The 24,124-nt window shown below is 33.2% G+C and overlaps 1 protein-coding gene across 1 annotated transcript in view; it reads left to right on the top strand.

Annotated features, from left to right (window-relative positions):
• Positions 1-22,539, top strand: part of ABCA5 (ATP binding cassette subfamily A member 5) — a 61,940-nt gene extending 39,401 nt beyond the window's left edge. The window contains 19 exon segments of the mRNA XM_079130265.1: positions 122-249; positions 635-772; positions 4,799-4,912; positions 8,105-8,275; positions 9,243-9,356; positions 9,740-9,874; positions 10,553-10,627; positions 11,577-11,668; positions 14,840-14,966; positions 15,505-15,622; positions 15,730-15,821; positions 16,566-16,729; positions 17,133-17,208; positions 17,332-17,426; positions 18,143-18,262; positions 19,413-19,562; positions 19,982-20,061; positions 21,592-21,647; positions 22,244-22,539. Coding sequence (XP_078986391.1) covers positions 122-249; positions 635-772; positions 4,799-4,912; positions 8,105-8,275; positions 9,243-9,356; positions 9,740-9,874; positions 10,553-10,627; positions 11,577-11,668; positions 14,840-14,966; positions 15,505-15,622; positions 15,730-15,821; positions 16,566-16,729; positions 17,133-17,208; positions 17,332-17,426; positions 18,143-18,262; positions 19,413-19,562; positions 19,982-20,061; positions 21,592-21,647; positions 22,244-22,351 — 2,153 coding nt within the window. The 3' untranslated portion in view covers positions 22,352-22,539.
• The last annotated feature ends 1,585 nt before the right edge of the window (positions 22,540-24,124 follow it).

The following is a 24,124-nucleotide window of genomic DNA, read 5'->3' on the forward strand; positions in this document are numbered from 1 at the left end:
AAAGATGAAATAATTCTCTAAAAAGAGAGGGATCTTTCCAATATTATAAAAAGTCAATATTATAAAATATTGTTTCTTCTTTAAGCTGATTCTTTTTTATTTGCTTGTTTTCTAATACCAGACTCAGATATCAGTGATCTTACTGACTTTTTCACCTACCAGAACATAAAGGTGACTATGTTTAATGACAGCGACTATGTGTCTGCTGCTCCTCACAGTGCAGCTTTAAATGTGGGGTATTCAGAAAAGGTAAGAATACAACATGTTACCTATTTAAGAGTTATGAAGCATTGAAGTGTTTCTTGTAAAATTAATTATTTGCTTAATTGACCTCAGTAGTTGAAAATTAGAATGTACTTTTAGAAATAACTACCTGTTTATGATATATTTTATGCCTTGATGACCTATATGAAAAGGTGTAGGAGTTTTATTTTATTTTTATCCAGAATATCAAAATATCTGCCCATTCCTAACTGGATTATCTGTATCTGGCATTGAGTATTATTTCTTTTTGTTGAATTAGCCATTTGGTACAGTTAATTAGCATTAGGTTAGTTGGTAAGAAAAGCTTGACATGCAGCAATAATTTATCTACTTATATAAAGTATGTAATAACTCTCTTTTTTAATTATAGGACTATGTTTTTACAGCTGTTTTCAACAGTACTATGGTTTATTCTCTACCTGTATTGATGAATATCATTAGCAACTACTATCTTTATCATTTAAATGTGACTGAAACCATCCAGATCTGGAGTACCCCATTCTTTCAAGTAAGCTATCACATATATAGATAAAATTTCTTAAGTATATTGTGTGTGTAAAATATATATTAAAAACCAAGCAATTATAGCAGACAAAAATTTGTAGAAATTTATCCTGTGACATCTCCTAGTCTTAAAACTTGAGTAAAGATGGGAAGCAGGGCTGAAAATTCCAACCCTCTAATCACATGGTCCATGCCCCTGGCAATCAGTCTCAGTTCTGAAGTTTATCAGGAGCCCACCAAGACTTGGCTTATTAGAACAAAAGATTCTCCTGTCACCCAGGAAGTTCCAAGGGATTTAAGAGCTTTGTGTCAGGAACTGGGGCAAAAAATTAAACATTAAAACAGAATATTCTCATAGTTCCCCTATCTTTAAGGGTTTTAGAAGCTCTGCATCAGGAACCAAGGAAAGAGAACAAGCGTATTTCACAATATCACAGTTAAAGACAGAGTTTTTCGTAACATTTACGGGAGGAATATTAAGCACAACCCGGTTGTGATTATAGGATAGGGGTCAGGTAGTGAAGTGGTTAGGGAAGATTTGAAGAACAACTGGTACCTGAAACCTGAAATGGGAATAGTGTTCTAGACAGAGGTAATAGGAAGTCCAAAGACCCAGAAGTGTGAAAGGGAAAGTTTACAAGAAATGCAGTGCATGTCCTAAGGGACATCAATTTAGAGAGAAAGATTGATCAGGCATGAAACAAGGTTTCAGCAGGTCCTAGGCTAAGAAGGGCCTGGAGTATTGTCTTAAGGAATTTATACTCCATTCTGACATGATCATAGAAGCTACTAAAAGGGCAAAGAAGATTGTTTAAGGGATTAATGCTTGAAGAAACTACCTGAGCTGTATTGCAGGGAATGTAGCAGAGGGGTAAGACTAGTGAGAGGGAGACCATTTAATGGGCTTGAGAGAGATTATGGTGACTGGAACTAAGGTCCTAATACTGGTTATATAAGATATGAATGGATTGGAAAGTGAAAATGTTAGGACTTACCCAGGCATGCCTGGAATTCCATCTACTTGTAAAGCTGAGGAGTGAGCATCACCAAGTTCAAGGCTAGCCTGGGCAACTTAGCAAAACCCTGTCTCAAAACAAACAAATAAATAAGAATGGGGCAAGTAACTTGGTGGTGGAGTGCTTGCCTATCATTTGTGTGTCCCTGGGTGCAATCCCTAGTGCCACCAAAAAGAGAAAAATAAGTCAGGAATTGATGGTTATTAATCTATAACAGGTGAGGATGACAGCCATACTTTGGCTTGGAAATGGGTACTGGTAGTGCCAGGGCTATTCATCAAGATTGATAGCAGAAGATGGAGTGACTGTGTCAGATGAGGTAGATGCAAGACAAGAACAAGTATCTGTTCACTTTATCAACAAGGATATCATTGATCGCCTCCATTAAGGAGTGAAAGGTTGGAATGTCATCCAAATTATAGAGGACTGAGACGTGAAGTAGGATGAGCAAGGGGAGAAGCTTTCAAGTTGAGCTGTGAAGGGTTGAAAGGCAGAGCAGGGCCGTGGGGCAGTGAAACAGTAGGTGGAGGATCAGGGAATTCTTTCTTTTTTCCTTCTCTCCTCCATTTCTTTGTGTTCATTTGTATCCTGATGGAAAATACAGAGTAAGGTTGAAACAATGGAAAATTAGATCTAAGAAGGCAAGAGTGGACAGAGGCAAGGCACCTCTTAACACTGTGGCAAGAGGGAAGCAAAACATGGATTGTGGAAGAAGACACATTTTTAAGTATGATCATTCTGGTTTTTTTTTGTAAAGGTGGAGATTCTTTGTCTGAAATAACACATCCACTTATGTAGATGATCATGACTAGGTAATCTGCACCCCAAACAACTTTTAATTTGCTATGATCTTTAGATATCTTAAATTGCAAATTATATTGAAGATTAACTTGATACTCTTTTTTTTTTTTTTTTTTTTTTTTTCTTTTTGTATCAGGGATTGAACCCAGGATGCTTTACCCCTGAGCAACATCCCCAGCCCTTTTTATTTTTCATTTTGAGGCAAGAGCTCACTAAGTTGCTGAGGGTCTTCCTAAGTTGCTGGCCTTGAACTTGGAGTCCTCCTGTCTCAGCCTCCAAAGTTGCTGAGATTACAGGCTTGTGCCATTGGCTACTTTTCTTGTTATAGTTATATTTAGACATATAGACAAAGAAATATCAAATTTGCATTTATAGAAAGATCACTGACACCAGGGTGAAGAGGGATTTCTGTGAGGGAGGTTGGGGTATAGAAGAAGAAAGCTAAAGACATCAGATTCTAGAGTTTAGTGCTAGAGGGATGTTACAAACAAGTGGCATAACTTCCTAACACTGTTGCTTATTGTTGGATTTGAAAGGTGAGAAGGAGAGTCTTGCATTTGTACAGTTTTTAGTAATGTGATACTTGGTAATAATATTTAGTGATTTGGAGAATACAGGAAGAAGAGAATTTTTGTTTTGTTGGAATGGAAAAACACATTTTTACCTACTGAATTCCTTGTTGTTGACATTTTCCTGGGAGAGTTTTAGTAAGCATTTTGAATATTTGAATCTGGAGAGATTTCTCAATAGGAAGTAAATATTTGTAAATCACAAGCACCTACATGATATGGAATTTGTAAATCTCACCTGTGGGTTTTTTTTTTTTTTAATTGTGAAATATTTCAAACCTGCAAAACAAGAATAGCCATATATCTACACCCCGCATGTTTCAAATGTTAATATCTTGTCATGCTTGTTTTTAATTAATACAACTTCGAATTTACAGTTAAGATTCCATGTTTTCCCACCCCAATCTCATTTCCTTCTCCCCTCCATAGAAGCAACCACAGTTCGGAAGTTGTAATTCCCATATGTTTCTATGATGTTACTGCATACATATGTATTCAGAACTGTTACAAAGGATCTTGCACCTTTTTCATCAAACATGGTCATATAACCATACCATTTTTGAAACCAGAGGGAAAGAAATAGAACTTTTTAAAGGTTACTCTTCATAGATGTCTTACTAATGTTCTAAATTCTTTTCTTCTTTTACTCAGGTTCTGTGTGACTGAATCCAACTGTAGTATTACTAATTTCCCCTTCTTGTACTACTTAGTTCACATGTTTGTGGGTTCTGTTCGGTCCTTCCACTGTCATATATATGAGTTTGAGGCAAATTCTACGGTGTCCCGTGACATGAATTAAGAAAGTGGCTTTATTGCTACAAGACAAAATTCAGAAGGCCAGGTCAATAAGACAGTTATGCCCTGTTCCTCCATCATCCAAGGAATTGTGTGCCAGGGCCACAGTATCTGCTAGACATAGTGTGGGTCCTGCGCTAGTGCAAGCTGCCTTCTCTGCCTCATGAGGGTATGTTCTTAAACAGCGAGGACAGGAAAGTGACCTTGTTGGGGTTGGGGGATGATATAGCACCTTTGATCCTGGGTGATCTGCACTTTATTTACTGAACTGTCTGGGAAAGTTAGTTAACTCTACTTGGGCATTGGGGTCTGTATGAGGTAGAGTCTCCTCTGCTTGGGTGAAGTTCCTAGTTCTATAGAAAGCTGAGTTTAGATTCAGTTAGCATATATTCCACATAACCAGTGAAGAGCACCAAAGATCATCCTTATATATTTTTCTTTTTTATTTTTACAGACTCCTTTTTAATTCATTGTACTTTTTGTTTCTATGGTTGTGACGCAATGTAGAATCATCACATAGGACTATCGGTGGACATGCTAATTTCTTTTCATACCTGTTATTTTTATTAAATGGTGAAAGTTAATTTGTATGCCAGATTATTCTGTGCTGTAGATTAAAAAAAAATGGGTGTACAGTCATACAGGTATTTAATTAATTAATTAGTGGCAGAGTTAGTACTAGTACACCACCTGTTAATAAACTTACTACCTGGTTCTTACATAGCCTAAACCTGGGATAGATATCCAGTCTCTCAGAGGTTTTACTATTCTGTTATATTCTTTTAGAATGTTCTAAAGTGGTATAATGTGATTCTGAGTGCCATTTTTTATTCTGTGGATGTCTTTCAGGAAATTACTGACATAGTTTTTAAAATTGAGCTATATTTCCAAGCAGCTTTGCTTGGAATCATTGTTACTGCAATGCCACCTTATTTTGCCATGGAAAATTCAGAGAATCATAAGGTAATGACTCAGTTTTTAAAAATTTACAGGTATAATATTCCAATAAGAATTGTCAAAAAATAATCTTTTTGTATGGTTGTAAATCTTAAGTAGAATTATTATTTCAGGAATAAATAAATGAAGAATAAATACATTTATTATTGTAATAATTGTGATAATAGTTATTTAAGTACTCACTATGTGCTTTAAAAATTGCATCCTCTAATCTTTATGTTTTGAGCTAAGTTTTATTTTACTTACAAGTCAGTAAATCAAGGTCAGGATGTTCATGGAAGTTGCTCAGATTCACTCATCTTGTTTACATGGTGAATGTGAGAACAGATTTTTGATCTTCATGATCCTAACTCGAACACACCTTGATTTCCCTTCATACCTTTAGTGGCATATGTTGAATGCACAAGGCATTTCATTCTTGTTAAATGAAAAAAAGCGAAAATTGATTGTCATCACCGTGACCCAGGAAAAACTGCTAATTATACAGAAATTCTTTGGAATTCTTTCACTTTCTTCTCTGCACCTTTCTCTCTTGTCCACCAGGCAACTACCTATCTTGTGTAGTTTTTTGGCTGTTTGAAGTTTTCTACTCTTTTTGCTGAAATTGTATCTTCTCTAATAAAAATTCTTATTCTCTTGATGGATGATCTTAATTTGGAAACAAGTTTATCTAAATTAATTTGCAGACTATGATGACCAATGAGTTTAGACTCATCTTTAAAAATTTAATAAAAATGTATTCTAGTACATTTTAATAAAAATTGAATTAAAAATAAATTTATTATAAATATAACATGATTCTTTAGGCAATTTAAAAAAAATTCAAGTTTTATATTATGATATGTACATTTGTTATTTAGAAAATATGGAAAAGTTAACAAAGATAAAATCTGTAACATGTCTACTCAAAGCTAAAATTTATCAGACAGTTGCATTTCTTAAGAATTTTTATTTAGTACATTGTAGTTATAATAACACCACTATTGTGTGGAGTTCATTTGACATATTCATAAGTGCATATAACATAGTTTTCTCCATTTTAATCCCCAGTATCATCACTTTTTCCTCCCCTCTTTTCTCCTCCTCTCCTCTCTCCCCTTGATTCCCTGCCTCTTCTCTGTTGGTCTTCCATCTGGTATTTAGTTGGTGCATTGTGGTTAGAGTCAGGTTGGAATGCATTGTGATGTATTCATACATGCACATGGCATAATTTGATCAAAGTTATTCCCCAGTTCTTCCCTTTTGCCTCCCCTCTTCCCTCTCCCTTGGTTCCCTGCTTTTACTCTACTGTTCTCCCTTCTGTTTTACCAGATACAGATCCCCCTTTTATTATTCCTTTTTCCTCTCTAGGTTTTCACATATGAAAGAGAACAGTTGATCCTTGACTTTTTTTTTTTTTTTTCTTTTTTTTCTTTTCAATGATTTCATTCTGGGGATTGAAACCAGGACCTTGCATGTTTAGGGTAAACACTCTACCATGACCCTTATCACCACCCCTTTTTATTTTATTTTGAGACAGTCTCACCCAGGCCTTCCTGAAACTTAGGATCCTCATCCTCCTGAATAGCTGGAATTACAGGCATGAACCAGTGTACTCAGCTCAACTTAAATGTTTTTAAAATTTTCTATTTTTTAGTAATTATAGATTCATTTTCACTTGTAAGAAATGATACACTGAGATCCTGTGTACTCTTTATTCATTTTATTCCAGTGATAACATTCTGAAAATCTATAGTAAAATTTCACAAGTATGACATTGTTTAAGTCAAGGTGCAGAGATTACTCCTGTTGCTCTTTTCTAGTCACATGTGACCACCTCCTTGCATTACCCTTGTGCCCTCTGGCAACCATTTGTCTCTTCTCCATGTTTATAATTTTGATATTTCAGGAATGTATAAATGGAATCAAAGTATGTTTTTTATTTTTGAATTGGCATTTTTCACTCAGCGTAACTCCCCAGTGCTTTTTGAAGTTTACCAGATGCATATGCATCAATAGTCCGTGCTTTCATATTACTTGGTGTTCCACAACTGAAATGTTCCAGTTTTCACTCTTATGAGTGAAGTTCCTTTGAACATTTACATGCAGGTTTTCGTGTGAACATGTTTTTCATTTCTCTAAAATAAATGCCCATAAGGTTGTATTCTGATGTTTAATTTCATTAGAAATTACCAAACTATTTTCCAAAGTGAATTTACCTTTTTATATTCCAACCAACAAATATGAATGACAAAAGTTAGAATTGTACAAAATGATTGTATTTGATATTTCTTGTTTTTATACTCATATTGTAATTTACATATATCTGATGCTCCCATGATTTATTGAACATTAAATTTGTCCTTTTACCCACCCCCCTTTTCCTCTCTTTGTGTATATGTGCACTGGGGTTTGAACCCATGGATTCACACATGCTAAGCAATCACTCTACCACTCAGCTACATCCCCTTTTCCTCTTTAACTGATCGTTTTATTTCTTGGTTCCTCTGTCTTGCTCTTTGGCCTGTTCATATGATATATTAATTATTAGGAATAGATATTTTTATAGATGATAGAAATCAAATGAATAAGATTGTTAGGTATTTGAATTTGTGAAAGACCTAAAAAAATCAAAGTAAGTAATAAGGGCGTAAGAGGAAAACTATTCTCATACCTAAAAATGCCATTTACTTGTGTTAGTAATAGTACCTTACAATTACGTACTACACCATTTTAATGTAAGATTCTCAAATAAATTTTCTGTGTACTAAGTTAAACACTTAATCTGAACCTCTGTGTGAATCCAGAGGGTATTTGTCAAGTTTGTTAGTGTTTTTATTAAAGGTTAGTTTTTAAAAATGAGAATCCTTTGCCTGTTTACACATATATTTCCAGCCATTTCCACAGATTTTCAGAAGCAGCTGCTTTGACTCCTTACTGTTTGCACAGACATAACTCCCATGATGTGACCTCTTTTGCTTTGTTTTATAGTATTCTTATTCTTAAAAATCTCATGCATTGAAATTATTATATTTCACAAATAATGAGTCAAATTAAGGGCTAAATGGACTCTATTTAATGTCAGGGGTACTTTTCTTACCTGTAGGCGTGGAATATGACTTTTCTGTCTTGATATAAATTTAAGAGTTCTATAATAATTTGCTAATTTTTGTTTGTAAAATGGAAATTACAATTAAACCTTTTTTTTTTTCCTTTCAGATCAAAGCTTATACTCAACTTAAACTTTCAGGTCTTTTGCCATCTGCGTATTGGATCGGGCAAGCTGTTGTTGATATTCCCTTATTTTTTGTTGTTCTTTTTTTGATGCTAGGAAGCTTATTTGCATTTCATTATGAATTATATTTTTATGCCGTAAAGTTCCTTGCTGTGGTAAGTTAACATCAGTTGTTCTCTTGCTACTTATAGACAAAATGTTATTTTAAAAATTAAACACATGACAGTTATCTGGTTTGTAATGTGGAAATTAGTTTTTTTAAAAAGAAAATGGAGCCAGTTTAATTATTGTATATGATACATTTAATCAGTTTAATTTGTACTACTGCAAGTGATTTTTAAAAACATATACTTACTACTATTTTAAAATGATTTCTTGAAATTGCGGTGGCCTTTAACACAGACCACATACTTTGTGTAATCTGGAATATTTAAATGTGTTCCTTCTGTAAAGTGTCTTCCTTGTTTGTTCTTATGCCAGAGCATAATTTTACAAGGAGAAGGCTCTTTTATTCTATAATCTAGAATATGACTTAAAATACAAAGGACAGCTCTAATTCCCATTCACATTCACATGTAAATAACTGATAATGGACCTTTTTATTAAACAGTTTTTATTAGGAAAAAGGGGAAACAGAGTGAGGTGAGTTTGATACTAGAAGTAAAGATTTTTTTTTTTTAACCAAAGATGCTGGCCTTATATATGAATTTCTTCCATATAAAATAATGTTTTTCTTAAAATATGTTAATTTATTAAGTGTGATATTAAATAGTAACTAGTAATTGATTGAGAGAGGTAAAGTTGTAACCAGCTATATTTGCTCCTTCAATGAAATAATAAGAGACAGCATTTTAATTGGTATAAAAAACTATAAGTGGTATTCAGTTTAAATGATTGTTCAGGACTGTGTTAACAATGAATTAAAATCATGGTTTTTATTGATTTAGTAGAAATCATGGATGGTAACTCTTCATATAAGCCATATACTTTAAGTTCTGGGGATTGAAGAAAATTTGAGAAGTAATTATTTCTTAATATTTTAGTATGATTATGGTATTTTACATCGTATGTATTACTGGCTGTTCATAGTTTTACATAAACATAAACATTTCTGCTTTGCAGGTTTTTTGCCTCATTGGTTATGTTCCATCAGTTATTCTGTTTACCTATGTTGCTTCTTTCACCTATAAGAAAATTATAAATACCAAAGAATTTTGGTCATTTATCTATTCAGTGGTAAGTCACATTTTATATTTTTCAATTGTGTATAGCAGTTATTTAAAAGTCATAAATTCTTTCATGATTAATACTAAAAAAGTCACATCTGTTTTAAGATCAGAATTTATAGGTAGAGAACTGGATGCTTCTTTTTGCCTGTATGTATATTTTCTTCCGTATCATCCATTCCACAAAAGGATGATACTAAAAGCATTTAACAACTAGTGTGGCCAAGATACCAGCTACAAACAACCAGTATCAGCACACTGATGCTTCCTCTGGCTCCATGACTTATTAGAGAATTGAGAACATAGTTAATGTACTAAGGCACCCATCTACAAGTAAGTTTGTATGAAAGATTTAAACACCTTGTCACTTGTTTTCTCATTTCTTTTCTTCAGACAGCATTAGCTTGTATTGCCATCACTGAGATAACTTTCTTTATGGGATACACAGTTACAGCTATTTTTCATTATGCCTTTTGCATAGCCGTTCCAATCTATCCGCTTCTAGGTTGCCTGATATCTTTCATAAAGGTAAGTCTGTTAGATATTTTAATACTTTAAAAATATAAATATATATTGCCTGATCTTTGAGATCTTAGCTCTTCAACTGAAAATAGTAAGATATATCAGGTTAACTGCTACTATTTGATTAAATGCTATTAAGGCTGCAAATTGAAATGAAGTATGAAATCTTTAAAGATGTCTAACTGTAAATTGTCAGAGGAGGAGGACTGCTCTTACATGTTCTTTGCTGCTCAAAATTATGTACATAATTTGAAGTAAGACCTGGTTTCAGTCAGCATTTGTTTTTAGGAGTTTTTTAAGGATCAAGTAGTATATTATAGAGGGATGAGAGAAGATAAATGTTAAGAAATTTTCTTTCCAAAAGCAAATTCGTTTTATTAAGTCTGAATAATTGAAAGAATTTTCCATTTATTAGGAAAAAACATTATGAATTCTTGATTTAGAATTACTATTAATTCTATACAGTACTACCCCTCTTTTCAGCTTAATTTGTTTTATTTATACCTACTCTCAGAAATATTTTGGGTCAAGTAAGCTTTTAAGTACAGAGCATAGCCTATGAATTTGAATAGCTAACTTATTTATAGAGAATAAAGATTTGCTGAAAAAAATGTTTTTTTTAAATTTTAGTCCAAATATTATTACATGTACAGAATATACATTTTTAAAAACATTTTGTCTTAGGTTTCTTGGAAGAATTTACAAAAAAATGAGAATACTTACAATCCATGGGACAGACTATTAGTGGCTGTTATAATGGTAAGAAATAACAAAAGTGTTTCTGTGTGTCAGCTAGTTACCTTAACAATGGCTTGGTTGTCTGGTTTTAACTGTTTTTTCTTTTGTTTTTTGTTTTGTTTTGTTTTGTACTGGAGATTTTAACCCAGGGGCCCTTTACCACTCAGCTACCTCCCCAGCCCTTTTGGGTTTTTATTTTGAGACAGGGCCTCACTCAGTTAGTCAGGCCCTTGCTAAGTTGCTGAGGCTGGCCTTGAACTGCGATCCTCCTGTCTCTGCCTCCTGAGCCCCTGGTTTACAGGCATATGGGGTTACAGGCATATGCCATCATGCCTGACATAAATGCCAAATTTAGAAATCCATTTTGTAAGTATTACTTTCCATCTCTGTAAATTAACTATGTTTAGTTTTTTATCCTCTTGCATAAAAAACAAGGTGCATAGGAAGTCTAGTGTGCTAATGCTAGCTAATCTGTACTTAAATGGTAATAGCCTTCATTTACTGTGTCCACTTTAATATACTTAGCTTTTCCACATTATTAATTCTCTTTAATTATAACAATGGCTCCCTTAGAAGCAAAAACAAAGCTTGTGTTTGATTATATTTTGTGAAAACAACAGTAAATGAACATTACAAAGGTAGAAAAATATGTGAAGAATTATTTTACTGAAAATGATTCTGCTTTATTTTGTTAAAATTTAGGATTGGGGTGTACTCAGTGCTAGAGTATGTGTCTAGTATATTCAAGTCCTTGGGGTTCAATCCCTAACACCAGCCAACAAATTAAAAAAAAAAAAACTTATTTTTTAATTATTTTGATCATGACAAGCACAATAAAGTGATTTGTTATTGTTGTTGTTGTTGTTGTTAAGGAAGCTGGTGCATGTGGTCTTGGTTCTGTTGGCGAAGGGGAAAAAAAAAAATGACTCCATCAGATTCAGTCCTGAGCTGTTCCATGTTCTTCTTTTAGCCTTACCTGCAGTGTGTACTATGGATTTTCCTCTTACAGTACTATGAGAAAAAGCATGGAGGCAGATCAATAAGAAAGGATCCCTTTTTCAGGTCAGTTAATTTCTGTATTTAAGTTTTTAACATTTTGAGTATGCTTATTAAATTATGCAAACATCACCATAAGATAATTTTGAAATAGTTCCAACTGTCTAAAAACAATCTTAATACCAATTAAGAGATTAATGATTACTTTCCTGGGTCCCCTCCCATGCCTCTAGCCCTAGGTTATCACTAAGCTATTTTCTGTCTCTGTGAGGTTTGCTTGATGTAAACATTTTATATAACTGGAATTATATAATATAAATATATATATTTAATCTCTTTTGGTCTTGCTTCTTTCACTCAGCATGTTTTTTTTTTTCTTTTACTTTTCTATACTTATATTTGCAAAATTGACCTTAATGTATACAGTTAGCATTGATGTGTATGTCCTTCCCATTGTGCCTACTACATACTTACTTTAAATATTTATATAGTACATCTTAAAACATTTTTAAGAAGAAATATAATGAAATATATTTTGAAAAACTTAAGCCAAAAAAGACTAATGGTTCTCTTAAGTATATTAAATATATTAACTTTCATATTTACTTACTTCTCATCATAGTAGGCACATTATTTTAATGTTGGGAAGTCCTGATTCTCCAGAAAGTACCTTTGTAAAACTGTTAGGATTTGGATAATAAGTTAGTATTGAGTATATAGTTTTACACTTAGCATAGTGTTTGGAGAGTTAGTCATGTAGCATTTAGCATTACTTTATTACCTATTTTTGTAGAGTAACATTGCATTATGTTTATACCATACTTTGTTTTCAAGTGAGTTAATTCCATTTTTTTGGCTCTTGTAAATAATGTTGCTGTGAACATTTGTGTACAAGTGATGGTGTGAACATGTATTTCCATTTCTCTTAGATGGATAGGATGAAATTGCTGGGTAATGTGGTAACTCAATATTTAGTGTTTTGAGGAATTGCTAGATTGTTCCAGTGTGGTAGTGCCTTTGTATGTTACTGCTAGGAATGTTTGAAGGTTCTGTTTTCCCCACATCCTTGCCAATACTTATTGTCTTTTTTATTTCAGTCATTCTAGTAAGCATCTACACCAGATTGTCTCGTTATGGTTTTGATTTGCATCTCCCTTATGATTCTTGATGTTGAGAACCTTTTCATGTGTTTATTGTCATTTAGAAATCTTCTGAGAAATGTCTATTCAGATCTTTGCACATCTTAATAACTGAGTTATTATTGAGTTCCGTCTGTCTATCTAGATACAAGTTCCTTATCCAACTTATCATTTGTAAATATTTTACTCAAGTCCATACATTTTCTTTCCAGAGGTTATTTTAAATTTAAAGAATTATTTATTGAAATACATCTATTAGTACTAAATTAGTTCTGAATTTCTTTTTTACAGTTCTCACATATTTATTTGCCGAGTATTGTACATAAAAACTAGACAGTGTTGATTCCGTATAATGGTTATTACTCATTGGACAGCTTCCCATCCATTGAGGACTACAGTATCTGGCTCTCCTTCCTCCTCTTCTCCCTTACTCCTGCTGACTCTTCAGTAAGAGTTCAGCATCCACTTAGACAAACCTTTCTAACACCCTGCCCACTCAGTTTCTGATTTTCTTCAAACCAGCCACTGTTACTGTTGCTTCAGTTCTGTTCTCTCAGTTCTCAACATCGCAGCCAGGCTGTCATTGCTCGTGACTGCACTGTGAACACCTGAGCTTCAGTGTCCGGCTCTGCCAGTGACTTCCCATCTTCCCACCCCTCTCATCTTACTAGTCCTGTTGGGTGTTGCCTCCAGCGGCGTCCTGCCCTTGAGTTTTCCCTCTTCTCCTCACTGTACAGCTCGCCTGGTTTTCATTCTTCCTCCTCTCCTGTGTTGCTCACTTGGTTCATCACTTTAGTCCCCTTTAAGCACCCCCATCATCTGTGTCTGTTTGATCTGTCCACAAAAATCATAATTGCTGGTGAATTGATTATATGCTCAAGAAAAATAAAAGAACAGCTTAGTAGTACTCCATACTTATTCCACATCAGCTTAGCTCCATTCTGTCAGTTTGGTAATGCGTCACATTTTCCTAGTTAATACCTTCTAATCGCTCTCATTTCAGTTACCCCAGGCTTTCTTTGTATTCTTCACAATCACCTACCCTCACTTCCAGTTTCCCAGGTGAAGTCTTGCCATTTATCTCAGAAAACAGCACTTAGTTATAAAATCCTTTAAATTTATAAATTATAAAATTGCCCATTTGCTCTCATTTTTGCCTTTTCTATCCCAGAAGAAGAAATACCCCTCCTATTATTCAAGTTTTCATTTAGTCCAAACACTTAATGAATGTCATTCCATCAGTTTTCTTTTCTCTTTCTGTATCTTTTACTTCTGAGTCTTTATTTGGGGAGTGTGTGTCACCTTTCTCCCATATAAAAGAACCTGTAAATCTCATTTGAATATGAATCCATCTCTGCCTCTTTACTGTCTCTACCTCTTTATTATCTCTCTTTCCTTACATAGCCAGAAACCTTCCATCTTCAGTTATTGACCTCCCATTCATTCCTAACTTCCTACAGTCTGATTTTCTCCCTTGCCTTTCCATTGATTTTCTTTTTCTTTTTTTTTTAATTTCCAGTAAGGTAACTAATGGTTTTATCATTGTCTTCTCTGGTTGGCCCAACATATTCGTCTGTAGCCTTTAACATTATTGACATCGCCCCCCCCACACTCATATTTTTCTGTTTTCCTTTGTTTTTTATATTGGCATCACCTGTTTGACTTTTTTTCCTCTCTTCCTGCTCAAAATTTCCTTTGTAAGCACTTCTTTCTCAGTCTACCTGCAAGAGTGGTGTTCCTGTGGGTTCTGACTTCTGCCCTCTCTGTCTACCCTTTCTGGACAATTACACTTATACCTAAACTCTTAAGTTCTTTGAGGGGAAGGGTCCCAGTTTTTTCATCTCCTGGTAAAGAATACCTGACACATACTAGTTACCTGACACGTACTAGTCATAAATAATAATGTTGAATGGATAATGAATTGATCTAGATAATAATATTTAAATGCTAGCCATCAATGAAAAATGCACTTGTAATTCCAACTTTCAGAGATAGTTCTAGATTTCATGTTGGTGTGCTTTTTTAAAAAATCTTTTCTCAATGTAGTGCCAAATTTTTTACTATTTTATTTGAAAATTTACTATATTTATATTCTTAGGAACCTTTCAAAAAAGTCTAAACATAGGAAGTTTCCAGAACCACCAAGCAATGAGGATGAAGATGAAGATGTCAAAGCTGAGAGGCTAAAGGTCAAAGAGCTGATGAGTTGCCAGTGTTGCGAGGAGGTAATTCAGACTTTATGTCTAAGTCATATTAAATGTGAAATGTAAGTTACCAATGTATAGAATTTAATCTGAAAAATATTTTTCTTTGACTATGAATCAGTCTGAAAGAAGTTTTTCTTGGAAAAGGTATTTTTGTCAACTGACATTTTTTGTGGGGATGGGGGGATTGAACTCAGGGGCACTCAACCACTGAACCACATCCCCAGCCCTGTTTTGTATTTTACTTAGAACTAGGGTCTCACCAAGTTGCCTAGTGCCTTGCTATTGCTGAGGCTGGCTTTTTGAACCAGCCACCCTCCTGCCTTAGCCTTTCAAGACACTGGGATTACAGGTGTGTGCCACCATACCTGGCTCTGTCAACTAACTTGAATAAGCCACGATTTTAGTCATGAATAGAAGTTTACTTGTGCACTACTCATAATTCATACTTATTAGCAAGTTATTCTTATGGGCATAAGGGAAAGTGTAGCCTGTCATGAAATGAAACGAATGACCCATACCTGTTTTATAACTTGCTTTTTGAATCCTTTTTTATTAGAAACCAGCCATTATGGTCAGCAATTTACATAAAGAATATGATGACAAGAAAGATTTTCTTCATTCAAGAAGAGTAAAGAAAGTGGCAGCTAAATACATTTCTTTCTCTGTGAAAAAAGGTTGATATTTAATTATTTTTCCTTAAATATCTCTTCCAGAAGAGTAATTTCCATTTTCAGTTTCATTCGACTGTGATGATTTTTTTTTCCTTTTTCAATTCCTGTAGGAGAGATCTTGGGACTGTTGGGTCCAAACGGTGCAGGAAAAAGCACAGTTATTAATATTCTGGTTGGTGATATTGAACCAACTTCAGGCCAGGTATGATATCAAGGGTGTGGAATTTGTCAAGTAGGATTTTAATTTTTAATTAAGATAAGTTAATTAATGACATTAGGATTTTGATGAAATTACTGAACATTTCCATACATAGATGCAGACATGCATATATGGTATTTTGCTTTTATAATTATTTCATGCATGAATAATTTACCTAATTAATGGAAGATAGTTTTATTAATTTCAGGAGATAGGGAGCTAGTCTTGACTCTGCCACTGATTAGTCTTTGATTATAAGCAAGTCACTCACCACTTAGTAGTAACTTCACAATACTATCCTGCTCACAGTCCCTAGTTCTCCCCCATTTGCTCACTTTACGTCAGCTACATTAATTCATTGTTGCCCTGGAAAAATACCAGGTACACTCTTTTCTTTGGGGTTTTACCTGAACTATTTCCTGTCTCGGCTATACCTCATCTCCCACAAATTCAAACAGCTAACTTCACTTAGCACAAATATCACCTTCCATTGAGGCCCCCTGATCATCCTAGTTAAAATTGTGGCTTGCTTTCCTACGTGGCTGTGCAGTGTAGTAACCTTTCTGGCCATGTCACCTAACCTTTGTCTTAGTTATGTATGTCCTTCTGTCATCAAAAATCAGTAAAAAATCTAACCTTATATCACTCTTGATCATAGGAAGGGATTTGAAATATTCTACTTTCCACTTTCTTCATAATAGATATCAACCAAAGAATACTTACTAAAATTGGTTTGTATTTCTGTAGGTATTTCTAGGAGATTATACTTCAGACGATGACTCCATTAAGTGTATGGGCTACTGTCCTCAGATAAACCCCCTGTGGCCAGATATTACATTACAAGAACATTTTGAAATTTATGGAGCTGTGAAAGGAATGAGTGCAAGTGACATGAAAGAAATAATAAGTCGGTAAAATGGCCTTAGGTTTCTTTTGTTATTTGGGGAGATTTATATTTCACATTTTTAAAATTCCTTAACAAGCATTTCTGTGGATCATTGTTTCCACAGAAAATTATAATGACTTGGTTTTGTTTTCTTTACAAAATTGTTACAGCTATGAAAATAAAGGGCCTGTTTTCTAATAGAATGAATGTGTACCTATAACTGTCACAAAACATTTTCATTTAAAGTGAATCATTTTATCAAGACAGTAATTTGTTTAAAATGATGTAGATTGAAGATTTTTGTTCTTCATTATACCAAGCTTCAATTGAGTTAACTGTTTTAGAGAAAACAGTGTCTGTGATCACACACACTTTATACTTACTTGTTCATATCTTGATACACTCATTTGATATTGTCCATTTTTCAGAATAACAAATGCCCTTGATTTAAAAGAACATCTTCAGAAAACTATAAAGAAACTACCTGCTGGAATCAAGCGAAAGGTACTTCCGTGAAACAACAGATATTTCTATTTTATTGATAGTTTAGTGCCTATTGCTATCTTGACAAAATTCCCCGCCGTGAAGCCTTAGCAGTCCCCCTCCTCTCCCTGTCTTTCCATCTAGTTATGTTTTGCTCTGAGCATGCTGGGGAACCCTCTGATTACTCTGCTAGATGAGCCATCCACAGGTATGGATCCTAAAGCCAAACAGCACATGTGGTGAGTATGAGGCACACAACGCTTGAGACCCTGCACTGCCTGATGTTAAGGGAAAAAGTGGTTTCTTTTACTGTAATTTTTAGTTACAGTACATCTTGATTTAAAACCCTAGGAAACAATAAAATGGTTAAAATTAAATATTTAGAGTTCCAGAGATCACCTTATTCTTTTTAAATTCTATATAATTTTTCATGAAGATAAATACTTTGTATATTCCAGGGCAGAAATTAGTATATGAGTAATTATTAAACTGTTCTGCTATATAAATAGTTTGTAGAAGGGTTTTTCTTAAGCACTTAACATGTGAGTTATTGCTCTAATAATAGATTGTCTTCAATTTATGTTGTAACTCTGCCTGGTAATTTAAAGAACTAATAGCTGGATATTTCTCTGAACCTTGATTTCCATGTTTATAAAATATAAGTTTGAGTTCTATGGTTACTTTTCTTAAAACATGAAAAGGCATCAGTTTTTATAATTGTTTATTAAACTTTTATCCCACATAAACATTTGAAATCATGAGACTTCTCTTCATCTGATAAGCTTTCAAAAACCAAGAGAAAATAAATTAGAATAGATCATAGTTGAGCAGGAAATAATAGCAACAGCAGTTGATATTTGATAAGTTTTAAGTAACCAAAGTAACCAGATAGATTAAAACACCCGTTGTTTTCATTAACAGATATTCCTCTTTGCGTTTTATTTATGTTTCATAGGCGAGCAATCCGAACTGCATTTAAAAACAAAAAGCGGGCTGCAATTCTGACCACTCATTATATGGAGGAGGCAGAAGCTGTCTGTGACCGAGTGGCTATTATGGTGTCTGGGCAGTTAAGGTACATGTTTACACAGTATGCCTTTTGGGGAAAGAGAGTTGGGTGGTGGATTTTGAATGTCATTCTTTCAAGAACTTATAGTCAGATGCATTAGTTCAAATGATATAAAATGTTTGTTTGAATTCTTGAATCAGTTTTCTATAGAGTTACTTGGAAATGTTACCCCCCCCCAAAAAAAAAAAAGATTGGCTACTTGCATTTTGAATTGGCTTAATTATTCAGTAGCTTTAAATGTTATTTTCAGGTATGATATTTGTTATTTTAATGAATTGTTAGGCATTATATTGGATTACAACACAGTATAAAATAGATATGAGTTAATACTTACATAAATAAATAATTGAATAAATAAATGTGGATAAAGAAGAAAATTTTACTTATGGAATGATTCCATACAATATGTGTAGATATTAACCCTTTGATAAAGGGAAGCTTAATATTCCCCTACCCCACACCCAAGTTTAGGCTGGATTTAGCTAGTCTCTTCTAAAAAATAAGATATGGAAAGGGGGAAATAATAACTTTACAGTTGAGAAACCTGACATATTCCTTAACTAAGCAATCTCGTACAGTTATCATGTACCCCCTGATATGATATGATGTGATGTGAAGCATCCTTGAGCTGTATGATATTATGTCCCAAACCCAAAATTCTAATCTAATTATGAGAAAAATTATCAGGCAATCCAAACTGAAGGACTTTCTAACAAAAAACATCTGACCAGTATTTGTCAAAACCATCCCAGTCATGAAAATGAAGGCAAGAATAAGAAATTGTCACTGACTAAGACTAAGGAGACATGACAGCTAAGTGCCTTGTGGAATAGAATCCCATAACTAAAACAGACATTAGTGGAAAACCGGTAAAATCCAAATGAAGTCTGCAGTTCAGTTTATGCTAGTGTAATAATGTTGATTTCTTGATTTTGACAAATGTACCATGGGAAATAAGATGAAACTGTTAGGTGAGCTGAAACTGAATAAGGACTATAAGGGGATGCTGTATTTATTATCTTTGCAATTTTCATTTTCTGTAAATGTAAAAGTACTCCAGCATAATTTTATTCAAAAAATGATAAAGATTTAAGTGAGCAATCATTCTTCGAAATTGTCAAGTCATTTTATTTCTTTTTTTTAAAAATTACTTTAGATGTATTGGGACAGTACAACATTTAAAGAGTAAATTTGGAAAAGGCTACTTTTTGGAAATTAAGTTAAAGGACTGGATAGAAAATCTAGAAATAGACCGCCTTCACAGAGAAATTCAGTATATTTTTCCAAATGCAATCCGTCAGGAAAGGTAAAAAATTTTTTAAATGTAGTTATATTTCCTAATAGTGTAATAATCATAAAAGGTTATATTAAGGATTAGCAAAAAAACTTTAGTCATTGGTTATATCTGTATCTCTCTGTGTATCTTACATTGAACACGTATTATCACCAATCCTGGACTAATAAAATCTGAGTTTTATGTTTATTTAGAGTAATGTCTTTCAATATTTAATAGTATGTAAACTTTTTAAAAGTTATTATTTAGTAGTAATGATAATTATTTTACTATGCATGGAGTTATTTTATCATTTCAAACAATTTTTATCCAAAAAAATTTCAAAGAAAATTATTAGAGTTTAATTCTGAATTTAAAAAATTTTAAACTTGAACATTAGAGCACAGTTGTTGTAATTTAAAAAAATTTTAATATTTTATCTTTGTTTTCAGTTTTTCTTCTATTCTGGCTTATAAAATTCCCAAGGAAGATGTTCAGTCTCTTTCACAGTCTTTTTCTAAGCTGGAAGAAGGTAAGTAATATTTTAAAAATTTTATAAGGTAGCTTTCAAATTATGAAAGAATTTTATTTAAAAAGTTTAGAACTGGAGACAGTTTATTTTTGAAACTATGGCAAATAAGGGCATAGTCTTTTATTGTTATCTGGAAAGATACGATACACATAAATGCTTTAAGGATTTTGTAGAACAACTATATCGTGGCGGAAACCTTTTAGAATCTTCAGTGTACACCAACCCGCATAATTTATCACATCTGTATAAATGATCAGCTAGCTTATCTCTCATGGTTTTGTCCAGCATCCAGTGGTGTTGTATTTCTTGAATCTTTACTTCCTACTGGGCCATGGAAGTAGCAATGGCATTAGTACTGTAGCGGCAGCAGGAGATGAGATATAGGAGAATTCATGGTGCAGGAGGATGGGCATTCCCCAAAGTTTTAAAGAAGTTTGAAAGAATTTGTACTCTTTTTAAAAACCAATTGTATTTTGACTAGCTTTCTTTATTTTTAAATCTTTTTTTTTTCTATTTGTGATACTGGGGGTCAAATTTTGCATTTAAAAAATAAGTGAAAGTACAGTAAATATAATAAATATGTGCTGGTGGCAGTAGAGAGAGGTTCAATGTCCTGTATTGCGCAAATGTTCATATATAGGTTAGTTTATAGCATTTACAAGCTGTGAAATAATCTGTGAATAAAGGTTATTATTAATATCTTTTATGATAAATATAGAATTTTTGTGGTTATTCTTATGTGACTGCTCAGTAAAGAAAAGATTTCCTTATACCCCACATAACCCCATGTAACATATGGATTAACGTTTTTAGACTTAAGAGTATAAAAGTAAAGTTTTTGTTTTTCTGGTGATTTCTTTATGATTAAAAAAAATAGCACCTGAACTACTTTGGGAGCATTAAAGAAACAAATATAGTAGCTCTCATGGCATTAGATTAAATTGCAAAAGGATGTGAAATAAATATAGAAAAGCTTATGGAGCCAGGCATGATGGTGCACCTATAATCCCAGCAGCTTGGGAGGCTGCGGCAGAAGGATCCCAAGTTCAAAGCCGGTCTAAGCAACTGAGTGAGACCCTGTCTCAAAATAAAATATTTTAAAAAAGAGCTGGGGATGTGGTTCAGTGGTTAAGTGCCCCCGAGTTCAATCCTTGGTACAAAAAAAAAAAAAAAAGGCTTATGGAAATAAGAATAATATTCAGTATCTAGTCCCAGAAACAAGATCAGGGTATACTGGAATGGGAAATAATCAAAGGAATAAAGAAGAAGGGGATATGGGAGGGAAGCAGGAGACTAGTAAAGGTGAAATAAGACAAATAATAAACATGAAGTGCTTAGGATCATAGAGGAATTGGCATGGGGACGAGAAAGGAAGTAAGACTGAAAGGCAATAGCAAATTTTGGGATCTTCAATTTTAAATGAGTTGTTTACATGAGTTTTTAAAATTGATCCTTAGCTATGTTAGTAGTGATTTCTATTTTATCTTTTAAGAAATGAATAATTAAAATCCTATTTTTATATTTTAAAAGCTAAACATACTTTTGCCATTGAGGAATATAGCTTTTCTCAAGCAACATTGGAACAGGTACTTTAAAGTTAATTTTTTAAAAAATATTTTAAAGTATGAAGTATCTAATAGCAATTATTTAGGTTTAGATTGAAGAAAGAAAAATTGTGATATTAGAAAATTGTAGAATAATCTTGAATTTTGTATAATTTTAAGTAACTGTAGGTTCATTTGCTTAGTGTTTTCAGTTTTTTCAAAATTCTAATCGACAGATAATATTTGTACACCTTTATGGGGAACCATGTGATATTTTGATACATATATATAATATGGAATAGTTAAGTCAAGCTAATTTCCATTTGTTTATTTTGAATAGTTCAGTTTTTTCTCTTTGATAAAGGCATTTCATATTAGAAAATCTTATTTAAATATTTATCATTATTTTTATGACTGTGCTGCTTAACATATTATCAACAGTTTATTAATCCTCTGAACAAGCATTTGTCTTTTCACGTAATTAATGTAGATAACTTATTTTGTTTAAATGTATTAATATCAATAAATCTCTTTTGATGCTGATTAATATAATTAGATGTGACCTTATCTCGTTTCTCATTTTGTTAAAAGGTCTTAGAGCTGTGTGATACTTCATTCACTTATTTCCTTTCATTCAGGTTTTTGTAGAACTCACCAAAGAGCAAGAGGAAGAAGATAATAGCTGTGGAACTTTAAACAGCACACTTTGGTGGGAAAGAACACAGGAAGACAGAGTAGTATTTTGAATTTGTATTGCTCAGTCTGTTTGCTTATTTCTTCTTCACTTCATTTTAACTCTGGTTTAGAAAGTTTATTATTTGAATGGCAACTAGAGAAATGTGAAAGCATTGGGATTTTCCTAAGCTCCTCCATTGAACTGCTGTGTTGGTTGTTTTGCTTTACCTTAAATAAAATTCATGTGTAATTAAGTCAACTTGCATGTTTGTATCTGAAGTATATTGAACTGTAGTTTTTCTGTCATATTTTTCATTTCCAAAAATAGATTATAAAGAAATGTGATAAATAACTGTATTTTGACTAGGGATCTTCAGTTTTAAAGTTTATACCATCTTACTCTGTAACTATGTAATGTCCCAGTCTAAATTTCAAAAAGCTAATAATAACTAATACATGGAAAAGTGACATAAGGCAGTGTGAAAGCTTCTTGCTTCTACTTTTCAGTTTCTAAAAGAAGCTGAGGAGGTGGGCATCCATAAAAGCTGATGTAAACCCTAGAAAGCCTCCCTGTAGAAATGGAGGGAAGTAGCATCCACTAGGTGGCAGTCATCAGTCATAACAAAGAAAGGAGACCTTGTTCCTACTGGCAATTTTAGACACAGGTAATAGAAAAAACTTGGTATTTAAATTATTATTATTATTATTATTTTGCTCTTTCAGAGCTGTTTTAATTATAATTAAAGGAAGACCATTTCTAGAGTCTTATTATATAATAATCTGATTTTTTAACTCACTGTGGCTAGAATGACAGATACCCCTAGAGGTGAAAAAATTAATCCATACCTCCTCCCCAACCTCCAGTGGAAGATATAATTTTTATTGTCTTCCTTGCAAAAAGCACATTTGTTGTTGTTACTTTGTGGTGCTGGGGATTGAACATAGGGCCTCTCACATACTAGGCAAATATTCTATCACTGAGCTACATCCCCAGTCCCTAGTTTTATTCTTGGGTATCATTATTTGTTGGATAACCATTTCTATTGGTAAGTTTTACTTTTTGGACTTCTCTTTCTTCTTCACAGAGTTTTAAGTAGAACATTATGTAGATTTATTTCGTAACTCACAGTAATCAGTTTGAAACATGGTAGAATATAAATAAACTCTTAGGGGTTAAATTAAGGATTAGAGGTGGAATGTGTGTAATTTTTTAAATAAGAACCAGAGTTCTCTGTCTTATATGACAGTGTTAAAGTAAAGTATGGGTAATGTAATCTTAAAATACTTATGTAACCCATGTATGGCTATAGGTATCATAGGTATAAAATAATTTAAATAATAATAGTTGATATTAAATTCCAACTATATGCGTGAAAATATGAGCTTTGCAAAAATAATATTTGGAGTGTGATTAATGCCTTACAGAGAATTAAAGAACAATAACAGAGGATTTGGTACTGATTTACTTTAAATAACCAGATCCTAAAATGAAATGATTATTAATTCTTTAATGTAGGTAAGACTTAGTGAACTTTTATCTCTTTTATGTAATAAGACATCTGTGATTTTAGGCTCTAGCAGCTGATTTAAAATAGTGTTCCTTTTTCAGTATAAGGTACATGATCAATACTTTCTTCTATTGCTTTGGCAGTTGCTGTACACAATCCTACAAATATCTACTTGACCAGCTATCTCAGAGATCCTAATCTAACTAATCTAACTGAGCCATATTACAAGCCCCTGCTGAGATTTTATAACCCACAGCTAAATCGTTCTTGTAAGATTTAGTTGGCAGTAGCCTGCCTCATGATACCAAACTATAATTTTGGATTATTTGCCTGAGA

This window comes from Sciurus vulgaris, assembly GCF_902686455.1.
Source record: "Sciurus vulgaris genome assembly, chromosome: 3".
Taxonomy (NCBI): Eukaryota; Metazoa; Chordata; class Mammalia; order Rodentia; family Sciuridae; genus Sciurus; species Sciurus vulgaris.